At 32.4% G+C, this 16,457-nt stretch overlaps 1 protein-coding gene across 5 annotated transcripts in view; it reads left to right on the top strand.

The window, feature by feature from the left end:
* LOC123527814 (zinc finger protein rotund-like) overlaps window positions 1-16,457 on the top strand; it is a 199,858-nt gene that overhangs the window by 33,243 nt on the left and 150,158 nt on the right. For 4 of the 5 annotated variants that reach the window (XM_053523732.1, XM_053523734.1, XM_053523731.1 and 1 more), the window contains exon 2: window positions 8,858-9,454. In XM_053523732.1, the coding sequence (XP_053379707.1) occupies window positions 9,387-9,454 (68 nt within the window). In that variant the 5' untranslated portion in view covers window positions 8,858-9,386. Of the gene's footprint in view, window positions 1-8,857; window positions 9,455-15,365; window positions 15,394-16,457 lie in introns of those variants that run through there. The other variant, XM_053523735.1, reaches the window with a different exon arrangement.

Below are 16,457 nucleotides of genomic sequence, written 5' to 3'. Positions count from 1 at the left end.
CCACAAATTCTGCAATCTTGTGTGTGTCAAATTGCAATGTACTGTGTCAGTGCATGCGGGGGGGTACATTCATCACCTTTAGTGATAGCTCTAGTTTAAAGGTATATTAGACCCAAATTACACTACATATAGTTTATGTAAATATAAAATCAACAGGTTTTTATATATTAACAGTACTATGTATTATGTTTAAAATAGTACACACACTGTATACACATTTATCTTGCCTTCTACAAGTTTCTTGCATTTCTATTGGTCAATAGACGTCACAAGGAGACAGGATATATTCCATATCCTGCTAGTACATTTCAGATATGAATTTTGATTTTAAAAAATGGCTGCCGCTTTGTTAATTTACAAAATGTTAGGTTATAGCATGTAAGTAAAGGGTAGTCGGCAAGATAAAATTGTTACACAGCTTGTTGGTGACAGGATACGGGATATACGCTGTCTCGAAAATCCATATCAGGTGCCTGATATGGATTTCCTCGACAGCGTATATCCCGTATCCTGTCACCAACAAGCAGTGTAACTAATAATATAAACAAAGTATAAATGTGTAAAGCCACATAAGAACTGGAAGTTTTTTTAACAATTGACTGTTACTTGTTACTGCATATTAACATTAAATAATAAATGTAACTTTACACACACATTTAATCTATATTTTCATTAATGTTAAATGCATTTGATGAAGATTTTCTTCATTTGAAGTAAAATACATAAAGATAAAATATTTTAGTGAACGGTCGTGATTAGATATCTTTAAAAATGACTTGCCTAAAATAATGATTATTTATTTGACATAGAGAATAATACATTTATTGATATGTGATATAAAATAAAATAGTGAAGATATCTAAAACATAATTCTCGATTTTTTCCAATGCAAATTTCTGTTATCTTTTGCTATGTTTTCTTTAGTTTAGATTTCAATGTCTTTGTGGTTGAAGAGCATATACCTGCGACTTAACTGGCCTTAGTTTTCTCCTTTGATGATTTCATTTTGTGCTTTGTCTTTGTCGAACAAATTTCTTTTGTGCTGTATTTTCACTGTCCATATTTCTGTTACTTTGTGCTCTGTTCTGACAGTGCAGATTTCATTTTCTTGTGCTATGTTTCCATGGTGAAAATTTCTTTTGACTTATGTTTCTTAGTGCTGTGTTTTTCACAGTACAAATTTCTGTTAGTTTGTGCTGTGTTTTTCACAGTGCAAATTTCTGTTAGTTTATTCTGTGTTTTCACAGTGCAAATTTCTGTTAGTTTATTCTGTGTTTTCACAGTGCAAATTTCTGTATCTATGTGCTGTCTGAGTGCTGTGTTTTAAGCTCACCTTAGGACAAAGTGCTTGGGGTGAGCTCCCTATAATTATGATTACTCACGGTTTGTTGTCCTGACTGACCACACTTTTCTTTGAACAACGTCTCCTCTGAAACTTTGTTGTAGAAGTTAGTAAAACTTGGCCAGAATAATTCCTTGGGTGGTCTTCTTTCAGAATTGTTCAAACGATTCTGCTCGATGCTCATAGAGGCCGTTAAAGCTAAAAATTGAAAAATCTTCAAATGACATCTCCTGCTAAATTGTTAGTGTGAATTTGAAATAATTTGACACAAATGGTCCTCATAGTAACTCTATACCAAGATTGTTCAAATTATTATGATTCATCAAAAAACATGGCCACCAGGGGGCATGGTCACTTTCCCTTAATGTATGTAGTGGAAACTAAAAATCTTCTTGTATGAAACTGATTTTAAAAGAAATCACACAAATGGCCCAAATGTGTGAGCCTCTACCAAGATCGTTAAAATTTTTCCGATAAGTAAAAAAATATGGTGGTCAGAGGGCATGGTCCCTTTTCTCTATATGTATATAGTGGATATATACTTTAAAAATCTTCTTGTATGAAACTACTTGCCTGATTTTAAAATAAAAGTACACAAATGGTCCTTGTGTGACTCGCTACTATGATTATTCACATTATTCTATTATATTATGTTTTCACAGGCCAAATGTTTGTTTCATGCTCTCAGACTGAGTGCTCTGTTTTCAAAGTGCAATTTTCTGTTAGTTTGTGCTGTGTTTTTCACAGCACATATTTCAGTATCTTTATGCTCTCTGAATGCTGTTTTTACAGAGCAGATTTCTGTTATTTCGTTCTATGTTTTCAAAGAGCAAACTTCTGTTACTTTATGCTCTCTGAGTGCATATTTGTTACTTGTGCTCTTCCAGTGCTATGTTTTCACAGTTCAAATTTCTTTTAATAAGTGCTGTGTTTACAGTGCATATTTCTGTTACTGTAAGCTCTGACTGAATGCTGTTTACAGTGCATATTTCTGTTACTGTAAGCTCTGACTGCATGCTGTGTTTTCTTAGTGAAGATTGCTGTTACTTTTTGCCATGTTTTCACAGTACATATTTCATTGTACCCCCCGACAACAAAGTTGTAAGGGGGGGTATACTGGTTTCAGGTTGTCTGTCTGTCTGTCCGTCTGTCTGTCTGTCTGTCTGTCCGTCTGTCTGTCTGTCCGTCTGTCCGTAGACGCAATCTTGTGCGCACCATCTCTCCTTATCCCCTTGACAGAATTTAATGAAACTTCGCACAAGTGATCAGTACCAACAGTAGTTGTGCATGGGGCATGTTAGGTTCTTTTAGAAAAAAAATTTGCAGAGTTATGGGACTTTGTTTTTTTGTTACTATACTATATACATAGACACAATCTTGTGCGCACCATCTCTCCTCATCCCCTTGACACAATTAAATGAAACTTCACACAAGTGATCAGTACCAACAGTAGTTGTGCATGGGGCATGTTAGGTTCTTTTAGAAAAAAAATTTGCAGAGTTACGGGACTTTGTTTTTTTGTTACTATACTGTATACATAGACACAATCTTGTGCGCACCATCTCTCCTCATCCCCTTGACACAATTTAATGAAACTTCACACAAGTGATCAGTAACAACAGTAGTTGTGCATGGGGCATGTTAGGTTCTTTCAGCGACAAAAATTGCAGAGTTATTGGACTTTTTTTCTTGTTAACATACTATGTACATACAGTCTGCATATGCAATCTTGTGCGTGCCTAATCTACCAAACCCTTACACACAATTTATGAAACTTCACACAAGTGATCAGTACCAACCCTAGTTGTGCATGGTGCATGTTACATTCTCTTAGATAAATATTCTGCATAGTTATGGGACTTTGTTTTTTGTTACTATACTGTATACATACAGTCTATATACATACAGTCCACATAATTATGCAATCTTGTGTGCGTCAAATTGCAATGTACTGTGTCAGTGCATGCGGGGGGTACATTCATCACCTTTAGTGATAGCTCTAGTTAATTTTGTTCAGTGTTTTCACATTGCATATTTTGTGTTTTCCCTCTGCACTGCAAAAGGGGAGTTAGCTAATAGAAATACCAATATAATCTAATGCTTAAGCGGAAATTATCTGACTCGAAATGTAAAATTTTCATTTGACATTTTTTTTTTCTGAAATTTAAATTGTACAGAGCAGCCCAGAACAATTTATCACTGAACCATAGCAATTTTCATTGTGCAAATCTTGTAATTTGCTAATTTTCATGAAAGACAATTTATTTTATTTTATTTTATGTTTTTCGGTGGTTTATCGAAATATAACGGTGAATTATATCCTGATAAACTCACTAGCCACTCGGTGAAAATTATCAAATCTGATACCCGGATTAACGTCAAAAAGTTTACCGAGCGTACTGAAAGCCGGAAACAATATGACGATGACGTCGTTAAAATGACGTCATCTTTGCGATGCTTCCTGATAAAATTTCCCGCAAATTTCGACATTTTATTGAAATAAACACAACAAAAGTAGAGTTTTAGACATAAAATAAACAGAAAAATTGTTGGTATCGATGTAATATCACGGTAATTTCACTCGTGAACACCAAAAGATGTTATTTTCACTCGTGGCTGCGCCACTCGTGAAAATATCACTTTTGGTGCCCACTCGGTGAAATTATAACGTGATATTACACCGAAACCAACAATTATCCTCTATTTAAAATTTATTAGAAACTTCAAAGGGATGACACCATGTTAACTATCAGAGACTTTAAAGGGACTTGTTGCTATGGTAACATATAGAATATTTGTATAATATGCTAAACTTCAGTCAAGAATGAAACTTGGAGTGTAGATAGCTTGCTTGGGATTGCATAATTATGGACTCACTAAGGTCAAGGTCATTTTATTAGAAATAGAAACAGTGTTTCCACTCAGTAACTTGAATTATGAGTAACTTGAATTGACTCGGTTCAAGGTCAAGGTGACCATTTCTAAAAATAGAAAAACTTTCAGCTGAATAACTTTAGTTAAAGCGGCCAGTTACATTGCAATTTTGTATGTAGGTAGCTTGCAAGGAGAGACAGTCTGGGATTGCAATGGGGTCATTGGGGTCAATGTCAAGGTCACTATTTCTGAAAATTGATCTACCGCCTCAGTATCTTACATTTTATGATGAATCTTTAACATCTATGATTGAATGCAGTTAAATATTTGTAGCTGAAAAACATAACATGATGGCATGATGTAAAATTTGAAAAACTGGTTTTCGTCGAATTCAACATATCTTGAATTTTATGCCCCTGGCGTCTACTGAGCGGGAGGCATATAGTGTTTGCCCTGTCTGTCCGTCCGTTTGTCCGTCCATACGAGGGTAACCAAATGGGACCGTTTCGTCCAGCATCAATACCCCTAACTAGAATAACTTGATACTTATGCAGATGTAACCTGTGACCATTCCTCATCTTCAGACATCACCTGACCTCAGTTTGACCTTGACCTTGAAGTTGACCTCGTTTTGGACATCGTTTGCTTTGTATTGACAAGAATGCCACCGGGGGCATCAAGCGTTTATTGAAAGCAGCTACTTGTTTTTCTCAGTTTTTCTCTTGATTAAAGTTATACAATGTTCTTAAAATACCACTTTATGCCACAGTTTTCATAGCTGATCAGTACTGCCATCAAGGGTTAGATTTGAGAAAAGAATATCAGTTTTACATACCTTTGTTTCTAGCAAATTTATATGGATGAAAATTGCTGAACTATCTTTAGCGATAAGATGTACATTCCTGCAAAATTTCGTTACTGTCTATTCTAATTTTATGGATTAAAATAAAATTTGGTGTTTCAAAGTTTATGTTTCAAACTAAAAACAACACAACAAACATTATTTTAAAATAGTAACCTTTATAAAGTCACTGTACTGTATTAAAATATTATTACCTAACATAGTGGAAAAAACTGCAGGTTATTTAATAACCATAGCAACACACTATTAGCCCAGGTGCCGTTTTAGTGTAAATAGATCAGTAACTGAAAATAAAATTACATTAAAGATTCATCTAGATCAACTCCATAAATCTGTTTAAACTATTTCTAAAGTAACTTTTCTATATTTTATTCTGGAACCCGAAATGGTATCAGCTTGGGGATAAAAAGAAACAGAATATAGAAAATATTAAGATTTACCTAACAAGGCAGTAGAAAAAGTGTTTTTTGTCAAATTCTAAAGTTTGAAAAGGAAACATTTCTGATGTTCTGGGCAAGTGCAGCTAGAACTTTCTTTTTTTTAAATATTATGTTATTGACTTAGCAATATTTATTTATATTTGAAAAGAAAGCTGTGTACTTAATCTAGGCAATTATGTTGGAAAATGACCATGACATTTGCAACAGTTTTCTTAACAAAATTTCTTTAAACAACACCTCCAAAACCACTGAATGGATTTTGATGAAACTTGGCCTGGATGTTCCTTGGAAAGTCTTCTACCAAAGTTGTTCAAATGGTTCTGCTTTATTGCACATCTTCTCCTAAACTGCTGGTCAGATTTTGAAATAATTTCACACAAATGGTCACTTTTTTCTACATGTATATTGTGGAAACTTTAAAAACTTTAAAAATCTTCTTGTGTGAAACTGCCCTGTTGAAAATTTCATGAGCTTTTAACATCAATCGGCCATACCTAGGTGTAAAAAAAAAAGGAAATAAAAAAAGAAAAACGCTTTCTCTAGGGCAATCGTGTGCTCTGACAAAAATAACTGTACAGAAACATCTAGTAATATGAGTAAAACATAAATAAGGCAAAAAAAAAATAGGAGAAAAAACTGACAGAAACTTTTCAAATGCTAGAGTAGACAAGAGTTTTACTATAAACCTATCATGGAAGTACACTGTTATGCATTTTAATTAGCAAAAAATTAAATATCTTGATTACACGTTATATGACAATAAATAGCTTGTTTCTGGTATTCCATAGAAATAAATGATAAAGGAAGTCTATGATATAAAATGCACAATTATTTATATATTTCGTTGTAACAATGTTACTTACTATTCTGATTCTTCAAAAGAAGTACCCTGTTCTTTGATATTTGCATTTGAAAACAAAATAATAAAATTGATCATGAAAAATAACTAACATGAAGATGTCATGGGTCAAAATGCTGTATACCTATTGATTAATAAAATTGACCATAACTCCAGTGTAATTCAAGTTTGAAATATAGTTTTAAATTTGGTACATTGGTACCAGATTCATTTTTTTTAATGTTGCCAATTTAATACAGCAAGTGATTATAGTCTACGATTTTATTAACAGTTGTTGTGTACAAAAAGGGTACTCTTTACTCTGAGCATAACTTTTTTTTTTTAGATTACTAAAGGACATGTTGTACGAAATAATAAAATTCTCTAATATCATAAGCACATTATATTCTATTATAAGTGTTTTACACTTCAAAAAAAAAAAAAATTGATAAAATTCCACTTTATTAAAAAGTAAAAAGTATCAAGAAATACTACGGTAGGAAAATAAGTGATAATACCCAACCCATCTGTTCTAGTACAAAATTCAGGGACACATTAGTTAAACTGGATGTAACTGAAACACTGTTAAAAGTCATGTTTAAGCTCCATATCAGAGTGTTTCACAGACATTTTTTCTCAGAACTTTTCCCAATTAAGTGATGAAAAAATGCTTTTGACAATCAGAAATTTTACAGACATGCTTTTTAAGGAGTATTTTGTCCTGCATCATCTTCTTCCATATATTCTTGTTGATTTAGCAGCTTCTGTTTTCTCCCAAGCTGAGAAACAAATGTATAAATCCTGCCTGTGTGGTTAGAGATAGTGCTTCAAGTTCATTTGAAACACTCATGTTTATTTTAAAATGCAGAAAATGTGTGATTCATTTTCAAGATTTTTTTTTTTTTCAGCTTAAATTTCAATAAACAGATTGTGTAGGTTAAGTTAAAAAAAATTTGACCAGGATGAAGCCATTTTGTGTCATCTTTGTGCTTTAATGCATATGGATATTTTGGCTACAGCAGATCCAATAAATACACTTCTTCCAGGCCATATTTTTTATCTGATTTTTTTTTAACAAGCAGAAGTAGAGGAAATAAACAGAAATGTTTGAAAGTGAGTCGACAGTAAAGAAAAATGGATATTTGGTAGGGTAATTTTATGTACTTAAAAGTGAAAAAAGCAGACATTTTGAAAAGAGCTGTCAGAAAAGACAAAATGCTCGCCTATTTCAATGATGGGTAGTGAAATACGGCATATTTTAGGAATTTAGATTCTAACTTAAATGAAAAAGAGGAATAATTTATTAGACTGATGCCAGAATTATGGCTGTAATTATAATGTATAATATTGACACTGGTGTGGAACAATTATACAAGCTTGAATGAAATCCATTCAGTAAAATGAGATATAAAAATGTGCATCGTATTTCTTAGCCTGAAATTCTAAGTTAGAAGGGGGCATTATTCATGAAATATAGTTGTCAGAGTTATTTTCCTTAATAATATAATGTGAACAACTGTTCTTTGTTTGAATCAAACCCATTCAGTTATGGCAGAGATTATAGAGAGAAAGTGCATCAAAACTTGGCATGAAATTCTGTGAAAAAGGGGGACAAAATTCATGAATTTTGATGAGAGAGTTATGGCCCTTGTGTCATATGAAATGGTTTATGATGAGGGGTGGCTATTTTATTTCTTTCATTACATTGTTTCCTTGAAGAAAAGAATGGCATTTCAACTAGCATTGAAATTGAGCCACTATTTTATTCATGTCTCATGGTTCAGAGGATGCTACATTTGACATGGGAAAACTAAATATTTTGATTCATCTTCTTGGCAATTCCATATCTCTCTTTCAACATAAGACCAATGAGTAATAATACTTTTGAAGCCACACATGATAATTATTACCACTAATGAAAGATCTTTAGCTAGTACCCTAAAAGAAACAAAGAAACGCAGTTTACCATGAGATAGCCTTCCTTACGAGAAGTGAGTAATGGCTGTACCCTTCTTTCACACTGGATTTAAACAGGCGATACACTGTATTATAGTTGATAATAAAACTGATATCTGACATGAATTTGAAAATGACTTTATTTTAAAATAACAAGGAAAAAATACAACTACGAATGTTGATCTCTTCTTCTGGATTGTCAATTTTAGAGTAATAATCCATGAACACAGAAGAAAAACTAACTTTTTTTACCGTATATTTCGGCAGTATCTCACTTCCTTCATCAGCGATGGTGTACTAATTTTATCTCCTATCGTCATGTGATGCAAATTAGTACACCATCGCTGATGAAGGCAGTGAGATACTGCCGAAATATACGGTAAAAAAAGTTAGTTTTTCTTCTGTGTTCATGGATTATTACTCTAAAAAAGGAAAAAATACTCCTGGCTTTAAAAAGTACAGTATTGCAAGATTAGTGTTTTCATGTTCTGGCATATATCATTTCTGAAAGTTATTTATATATTATAGTTTTGCTTTTCTTGCAGGTTGACTGTGAATCCAAATCTTAAAGAAGTGCTGATACCTGCTAACAAGTACATGGACTCTGATCTGGACAAGACAGTTTGATAACCGTTACTACAACTACAGGACTTCTGATCTAGCTGCTTCAGAAATGTCGACATATTCACTTCTTACTCTTTAACCTAGTGTACGTGCGTAGAGTCATGTACACTGTTTACGGAAAGTTTCGTTGCCATTTATGTATCAAAAGGAGCGCTATCAAAGACAGCTTTCTGTTAATTTATGTGACCTAGTGTCCCTAAGTTTTCATTAGCAAGTTTATTCTATAACTGTTGATGACATAGTTGTGTGCTGATAATTGATACTTTGAACAGAGATATAAAAGTAATTTTGTCTACGAACTGTTCAAATAGTTTGATGCGGGACATGAAATTACAATTTTTGTCTACAGCAGGACACTAATACCAATATTTATATTTATTACTATTAAAACAATTTTCTGCGTGAAGTTTAATAGGCAACAAATATAGCATAAATTCGGCTGGTCCCAGTATGACCATGTACAATGATACATATGGATCACCTTGGCCAGGAAACCAACCACCACATAGATGGTTCAGGTAAGAATTTTATTTAGCTCATCTGAATTTTGTTGAGGCCGAAAGTATAGGTGGAATGTTTGACATCCATTTTTCTGTGTCAATATTTTACTTTAAAAATAATCTGAAATTATGAGTTCGAATTTCGCCAGACTTGGTTGGTAGCATCCTCGTATGGATTTCTCGCCAGTTTCTTATCCACCCTTTGAAAGGTAAATTGGAAATGGTAATGGTCACCATCCATTCTGGGGCGGCATGTAGTAATTGCAGCATCCACTCATCTGTCAGTTTGTCCGTAACATTTGTTGGTTTGTTGTTCGTCCCGAATTCATGTCCTGTCTGTAACTTTACCATCTATCAAGGGATTTTAATATTACTTAATTAGCACAAATGTTCCCAATAATAAAACGAGGAGCCTTGCACAAGACCTGGTCCCTTATCTCAAAGGTCAAGGTCACACCTAAAGGTCAAATGTTAACAGGACTAATTTCACTTGTCCAGTCTGTAACTGAACAATTCATCAAGGGATTTTAATGTAACTTGGCACAAACGTTCCCCATAATCAGACGATGTGTCATACGCTACACCCAGAACCCTTGGTCAAAGGTTAAAGTTACACGCAGAGATCAATGGTCAAAATTTTCCAGTCCGGTCCATAACACTGTCATTCTTGAAGGGATTTTAATATTACTTGGCAAAATGTATCCCATAATGAGACAATATGTCATGTATAATACCCAGACTCCTTATAGTCCAAGCATTTACACAGAAATTACTTCCATTCAAGTGAAGCAGTACAGGGTGCATGCTTTTTTTTTTTAAAGTAGTACTAAAACAATGTTAATGAAGTAATGGCAACTTGATTACCGTTAATTGGTCTATTTTAACTTTGTAAGGAGATTTTGCAAAATTTATTTAACTTTTTGTCCAGTCAAATGTTTATTGGGATAGAATGGGTCATTATGTTGCGAACTTTCAGTTTCAGTTTTTATTTAATAATATTCACTGTTCTGGAATTACAATAAATTTGAATAATAAATAATTGAAAACAACTTTCAATGTAGATGTATAAGTATATAGATACTGATACAGATATCCACCACAGCATTACAATGTAAAAGAAAACTAAAAATCTCAAAGATTCTTTTAAACATTTTTATCAATATTAACACTGTGATGTCTTGACTTTGCAAACGAGTAAATGACGTTGTCCATTGCATGCGACATTGTGTTGTTAAGTCTTCTATAATTTGATTAAAACATTTAAAAGACATTAAATAAAATAGAAAATTTGTTTGTTTTACATGTATGACCAAAATACCTTTCACTCTTTTACAACAGATTTTAGATTTTTCAACTGCTTTTCACAAAGTGAACGATATTTTGATATTTCACCGAAACAAACAAAATGTATGAACTAAAATATTCAGGTGGGCAAAGGATCATATTTAAAAAAAATTTTTTTTACCTGTAATGATGGACTAGAAAACCCATCTTTTACATTAGATAGTTCTGCACATTCGATAAACTGGACCTCGATATCATTTATCCCGATAACATATAGAATAAAGCCTGGATCCAACATATGGAAAGGTTAATAATGTCACAAGTAAATGGCAAATCATATAAAATTTGATGAAACCATCCATGTTACTGGTGTTTTAAAGATTAAATATCATAGCAATTATATTGACACATGAAAAAAATTCAAATCATAAATGTCCTAAAATCAGCTTGAAGTTTGCAGATCTATTGAATCATTGACAGATTTCTCAGAAATAAGCATATGGACTATGAATTTTTTTGACATTGATAGTAAATGTTATTGGACAGTTCATTAAACTTTCATTGTAGATTTTTTTTTTAATCAAAATGTTCACGTCTGTGATTTACCAAAATTCAATAATAATAATTTGAAACAATTTCAAAAATGTTTAATGTATAAGCTTACTGATACAGATACCATACACAGCATTTTAAAAAACTAAAAATCTCAAATTCTTGTAAAATTTAATCAATATTAACATGATGTCTTACTTCAAAAGTTGACGTGTCCATCATGCGAACTTTGTTGTAGTCTTCTATATTTGATAAAACATTTACATTAAAACTAGTTAGTTTAGTTGTTTAACATGAGCAATACCCACGTTTGAACAACAGATTTAGATTTCATCGCTTCACAAGTGAACGATTGATATTCTTCACCGAACACAAATGTTATGCACTAAAATATTCGAGGGTGGGCAAAGGATCATATTTAAAAAAAATTTATATTTACCAATGATGACTAAAAACCCATCTTTACGTTAGATAGTTTGCACATTCGTCTGGACCCGATACATTATCCCGATAAATTGAATACCTGGATCCAACATGTGAAAGGTTTAGTCACAGGGCAATATTAAATTGATAAACTTTGTTACGGTTTTAAGCATTTTACAGCAGACACGAAATTCTTAAGTGTCCTTGAAATCAGCTTGAATTTGCAGTCATGAATCATTGGTTTCTAGAGCATATGGCTATGATTTTTTTCGGACCAGAAATTGTTCTGACAAGTCATTAAAACGTAGATTCTGTATCAAAAAGTATCAATCTGGATTATCAACTGTGATCTCAGTAAGGACCCATTTTTACAATTTAAATTTTCCATGTATACGGCTTACATGCGTACTAAACCTTTACCTCGAAATACTACAACAAAGTTTATGAGGCAGTTACCAAAAGTCCTTTACTCATTACATGAGTGGCGATGTACTTTTATTTTGTTTCCTTGTTTATAATTTGTTACATTTAATGTAATGTATGTACATTGATGAGACTCAAATAAAGATTATTATTATTATAACGATGTGCCGTCACACACAAACTGGGTCAAATGCAAAATTTTTATATCATGACTCTATTCATAAATAGTTTTCGAATTGTTTGCTTACTAAATTTATAAATACTCTGGGAAATTCCGTTTTGCTATGCTTTTCAGTCAGGGTGTGAATTGATATGGAAGGATTGCTTAAATGAAGTTTCTACATAGAGGAGTTCCTATATTTTTCATAGGGAATGAAATACAGGCAGTCATTAGGATTAGAATAAATAAATCACTCCAGGACCTGCCAATATTTTATTTACTGATAAAAAATAGGGGCACATGTATTAATTCTTAATTCAATCAAAAATTAAGCATGCATCCTACATCTTTTTTACTGGTTGAATGTTCAAGTTTATTTAAAAGTTTTGAAAAAGTCAGGATTTATTATATTCGGTAAAACAATGATTTGAACATGCATCCTACGTAAAATCAGCACCATCCTAAGCCTAAAAATAGATTTACGTTTTCAAATAACCATATTGCTTTATATTTCTTAAATTATTATGTAATGTTTTTTTTTTAATTTTTTTTTTTATGTAAAATTATGTATTTGTGGTGTAATAAAATAAATATCATATGCATTTGAGTATGTTAGCATATAATGTCTACCTCAGCTGTCATTATAACATTGTGTCAGGTTCACAATTTGAGCTGCTAAACACACTTGGATGCATGCTAATATTTAGTTAATGTCTGGTAATGTGCATTTTCTGAAAAAAAAAAAAAAAAAAAAAAAAAAAAAAAATGTTAATACTACAATATATTGAACAAGAGGGCAAATAGATCTGCTGCAAGAAAGATGGACAGGCAGATGAAATAATGTGGTCCCACCTGCTTCTAGTTGTGGTATGTGGGGAAAGTTTTATTTGATAAAAGTGAAGGGAACTACCAGAAAAATGGCAAGCAAAAATACTTATTATAAGACCCCCCAAAAATGTAAGAAATTTTAAAATCCACCATTAAGTGACTGCTATTTTAAGTTTTTAGTATGATTTAGTTATTTTCTGTATTCATACCATGACAGAAGGAGTTGTTGGATTAACACATTGAATATTAATTGACAGGTACTTATGGTAGCTTACACCTGGCTACACACCTGCGATACATTTATTATGCCTCAACTTCTAAGTTCATCACATGCGCATAATATGCAATTGAATTGATGTTATCTTTTTTACAGTTTTGAAAATCATCTGCAAAAACGTTATTGATAATCTATCAACTCGTAAAAATTTAAAATATCTCTACTCAAACCTGTGGCTGATTTATTTGCCGAGTTTCGATGCTGTATGCCTCGGAATCACAAGATCTGCGCTATCAGTATCTACACTTATCTACAGAACCCGATTATAACTGACTGGTTTTAATATTATACTGTTCATTTATACTGAAGTTTACGCAGACATATATCTCAAGACCCATATAGCTCTACATGCTGATGGGTTTTCCTCGGATTGCGCTAATCATTATTACGATAATTACGCTAACGACATCAACAGATGCTGCGGTGCAGAAAGAGTTATGTAAGAGTTATAGACATCAAAGCGACGCAGTAAATATGAAATATAGAAAATAAATATCACATTTAATGGAAAAATGATGATAGGGAATCTTTGTGAAAAATTGTGCAAAATAACAGCATAATGAATCATATGTTTACACCCAATTAAGACTTAACCCTTACCCTGCTAAATTTTTAAAATGGACTGGTCCATCATTCAATCTGGGCAGTACCCTTTATTATTCGAAGGGGTGATCACTGAAAAGTTACTGACTGAATAGTGAACAGTGCAGACCATGATCAGCCTGCACAGCTTTTGGTCTGCACTGGTCACAAAGGTAGAATCATTTGCCACCAGCAGGCTAAAGGTTTTAAACTATGCAGACCTCTTTAGTGCAACCAGTTCAGAGCTCAAGCCTATAACTTTACGATACCAAAAAATCCTTTCAATTTTTGACTGTCCTATTGTTAAAATTCATAAGGAACTAAATTTTTATAATGACATCAATGCATGACATAGAATACCCTTAAACATTTCATTCATTTAATCTTCAAAAGTGAATGAATTCATATCCCCACAGAATTATGATACAGTATTTGAGCCACCCCATGAGAAAACCAACATAGTGGCTTTGCGACCAGCATGGATCCAGACCAGCCTGCGCATCCGTGCAGTCTGGTCAGGATCCATGCTGTTTGCTAACGATTTCTCTAATTGCTATAGGTTTTGAAAGCGAACAGCATGGATCCTGACCAGACTGCGCGGATGCGCAAGCTGGTCTGGATCCATGCTGGTCGCAAAGCCACTGTGTTGGTTTTCTCATGACACGGCTCATTTTACTAACTGTGAAATCATTAGTATTCTTCGGGGAATAATTTTCATGGATTTCATGCCTTAGTTTAATCCAATGAAGTTTAATTCCAACAAGTAAGATTTCCATTAATTTTATGTTCAATTTATAACCCCATGAAATAGGTGTTTTGACCAAAACCATGAAATTTCATAACCATGGAATTAAATGATTTCAGGGTTAATGTATTGATATTGAACATTCTAGAGAAGAGGTTTAAGAAAGTATTAAACGATGATGTCTATCGTCATTAATATAATGTTTACATTTTTGTAGTACTAATATAATTATGTGATAAGTGCTTGGTAAAGTTTACAATATTATAGCCTTAGTATATAATTATGATGTACAATGTACATGAATTCCCTTTTTGTTTAGAAACACTTTTATAAACAGTTCTTTCAAAGAGTCTACAAACAAAATTGAAAATTTAATAATTTCTTTATAATAATTTTGCCTTTTATTTTTGAGCATATAGGCTACGGATGTCTAAAATTTTGCTAACATGTATATTTTATTGTCAAGGTTGTTTCAGTTTGTTGTTGAAAAAAGTTACGAAGATAATAATCTATTCATTTTGCAACACATTCCGTTTATGGGCCTATAAAAGTAGTCTGTAATATCCATGTGGTTATCTTGCGTCGGATCTATATTTTCTAAATTTAGTTTTACATTTTGTTCATATTACGTAAGATTTTTATCAAAGAATGAATAATTACCTTGTACGATAGGCACTTTACAGGTAATAATTTTGTTTTAAATCTTAATGAATAAATGTTAATGCAATTTTAAGTGATAGAGTACAGTGATTAGTGTCTGTCGTCATAATGATTTGTTTTACGTCCCCTTAAAACATTTTTTTAGTAAGTTTATAATAGTTGTTTTATAGGTGTATACTTTAATAAGCCATATTACCAAGTGTGTTTGACAATTTATATGATCGTTTTAGTTTAGAAAAAAAAATTCAAATAGTGTTTTACGTGGTAGCTTGTTGTTTTACTGGGATAGTATTGTGACATGAAGCACGCTATATTTAAGTAATTGCCTCAGTGAAAATGGATCTTTGGCGAGATAATGTATTATCGTTAAATTGTAATGCACATAAAAGCGTTTGCCCGTCATATATCATTTTAACATTAAATTTGTCATAAAATTAGCAAGACTGCAATTTTCCTTCAATTTTTGCAAATTGATAAAATTCATTTTACAGCCAGAGCATTTGAATGAAATTATAAAAAAAAAATTGAGAAAAAAAAATTGGTAAATTTAAGTATCATTAATTAATATATATTGACATTAATTGCTCGTATTTAATAAGGCTATTATAAATTAATTGCATGATTATCATGAAAATTTTAATTTAACCCTTACCATGCTGGAAACGAATCATTGATTCTGCCTTTGTGACCAGTGCAGATCATGATCAGCCTGCACATCCGTGCAGTTTCAAGATCTGCAATGTTCGCTATTCAGTCAGTATCTTTTTGGAATGCATCCCTTTTAACAGTAAAGAGCACTCTCCAAATTGAAAGATTGACAAGTCAGTTATAGAAATTTAGCAGGGTAAGGATTAAAATAGGTTGTGGAGAGAGGATATCATTCATTTATTTGTCATAGCTGAGATCATATCTGATATTATAAAAAAGACAAAAAATGACGAGCGAAAATTACGAAACAGCATTATAGTATGCAGTAGAATTAATTATGTCAATTAAATTGCAGAAGAATAAAACAACAATTAATTAACTCTAATTATAAAAGGTAAACATATTCAGAGGCATGAAACATCAGAATTAGGAACTTCAG

Source organism: Mercenaria mercenaria, chromosome 14, assembly GCF_021730395.1.
Source record: "Mercenaria mercenaria strain notata chromosome 14, MADL_Memer_1, whole genome shotgun sequence".
Lineage (NCBI taxonomy): Eukaryota > Metazoa > Mollusca > Bivalvia > Venerida > Veneridae > Mercenaria > Mercenaria mercenaria.
This window is presented reverse-complemented; position numbering and strand designations above follow the sequence as displayed.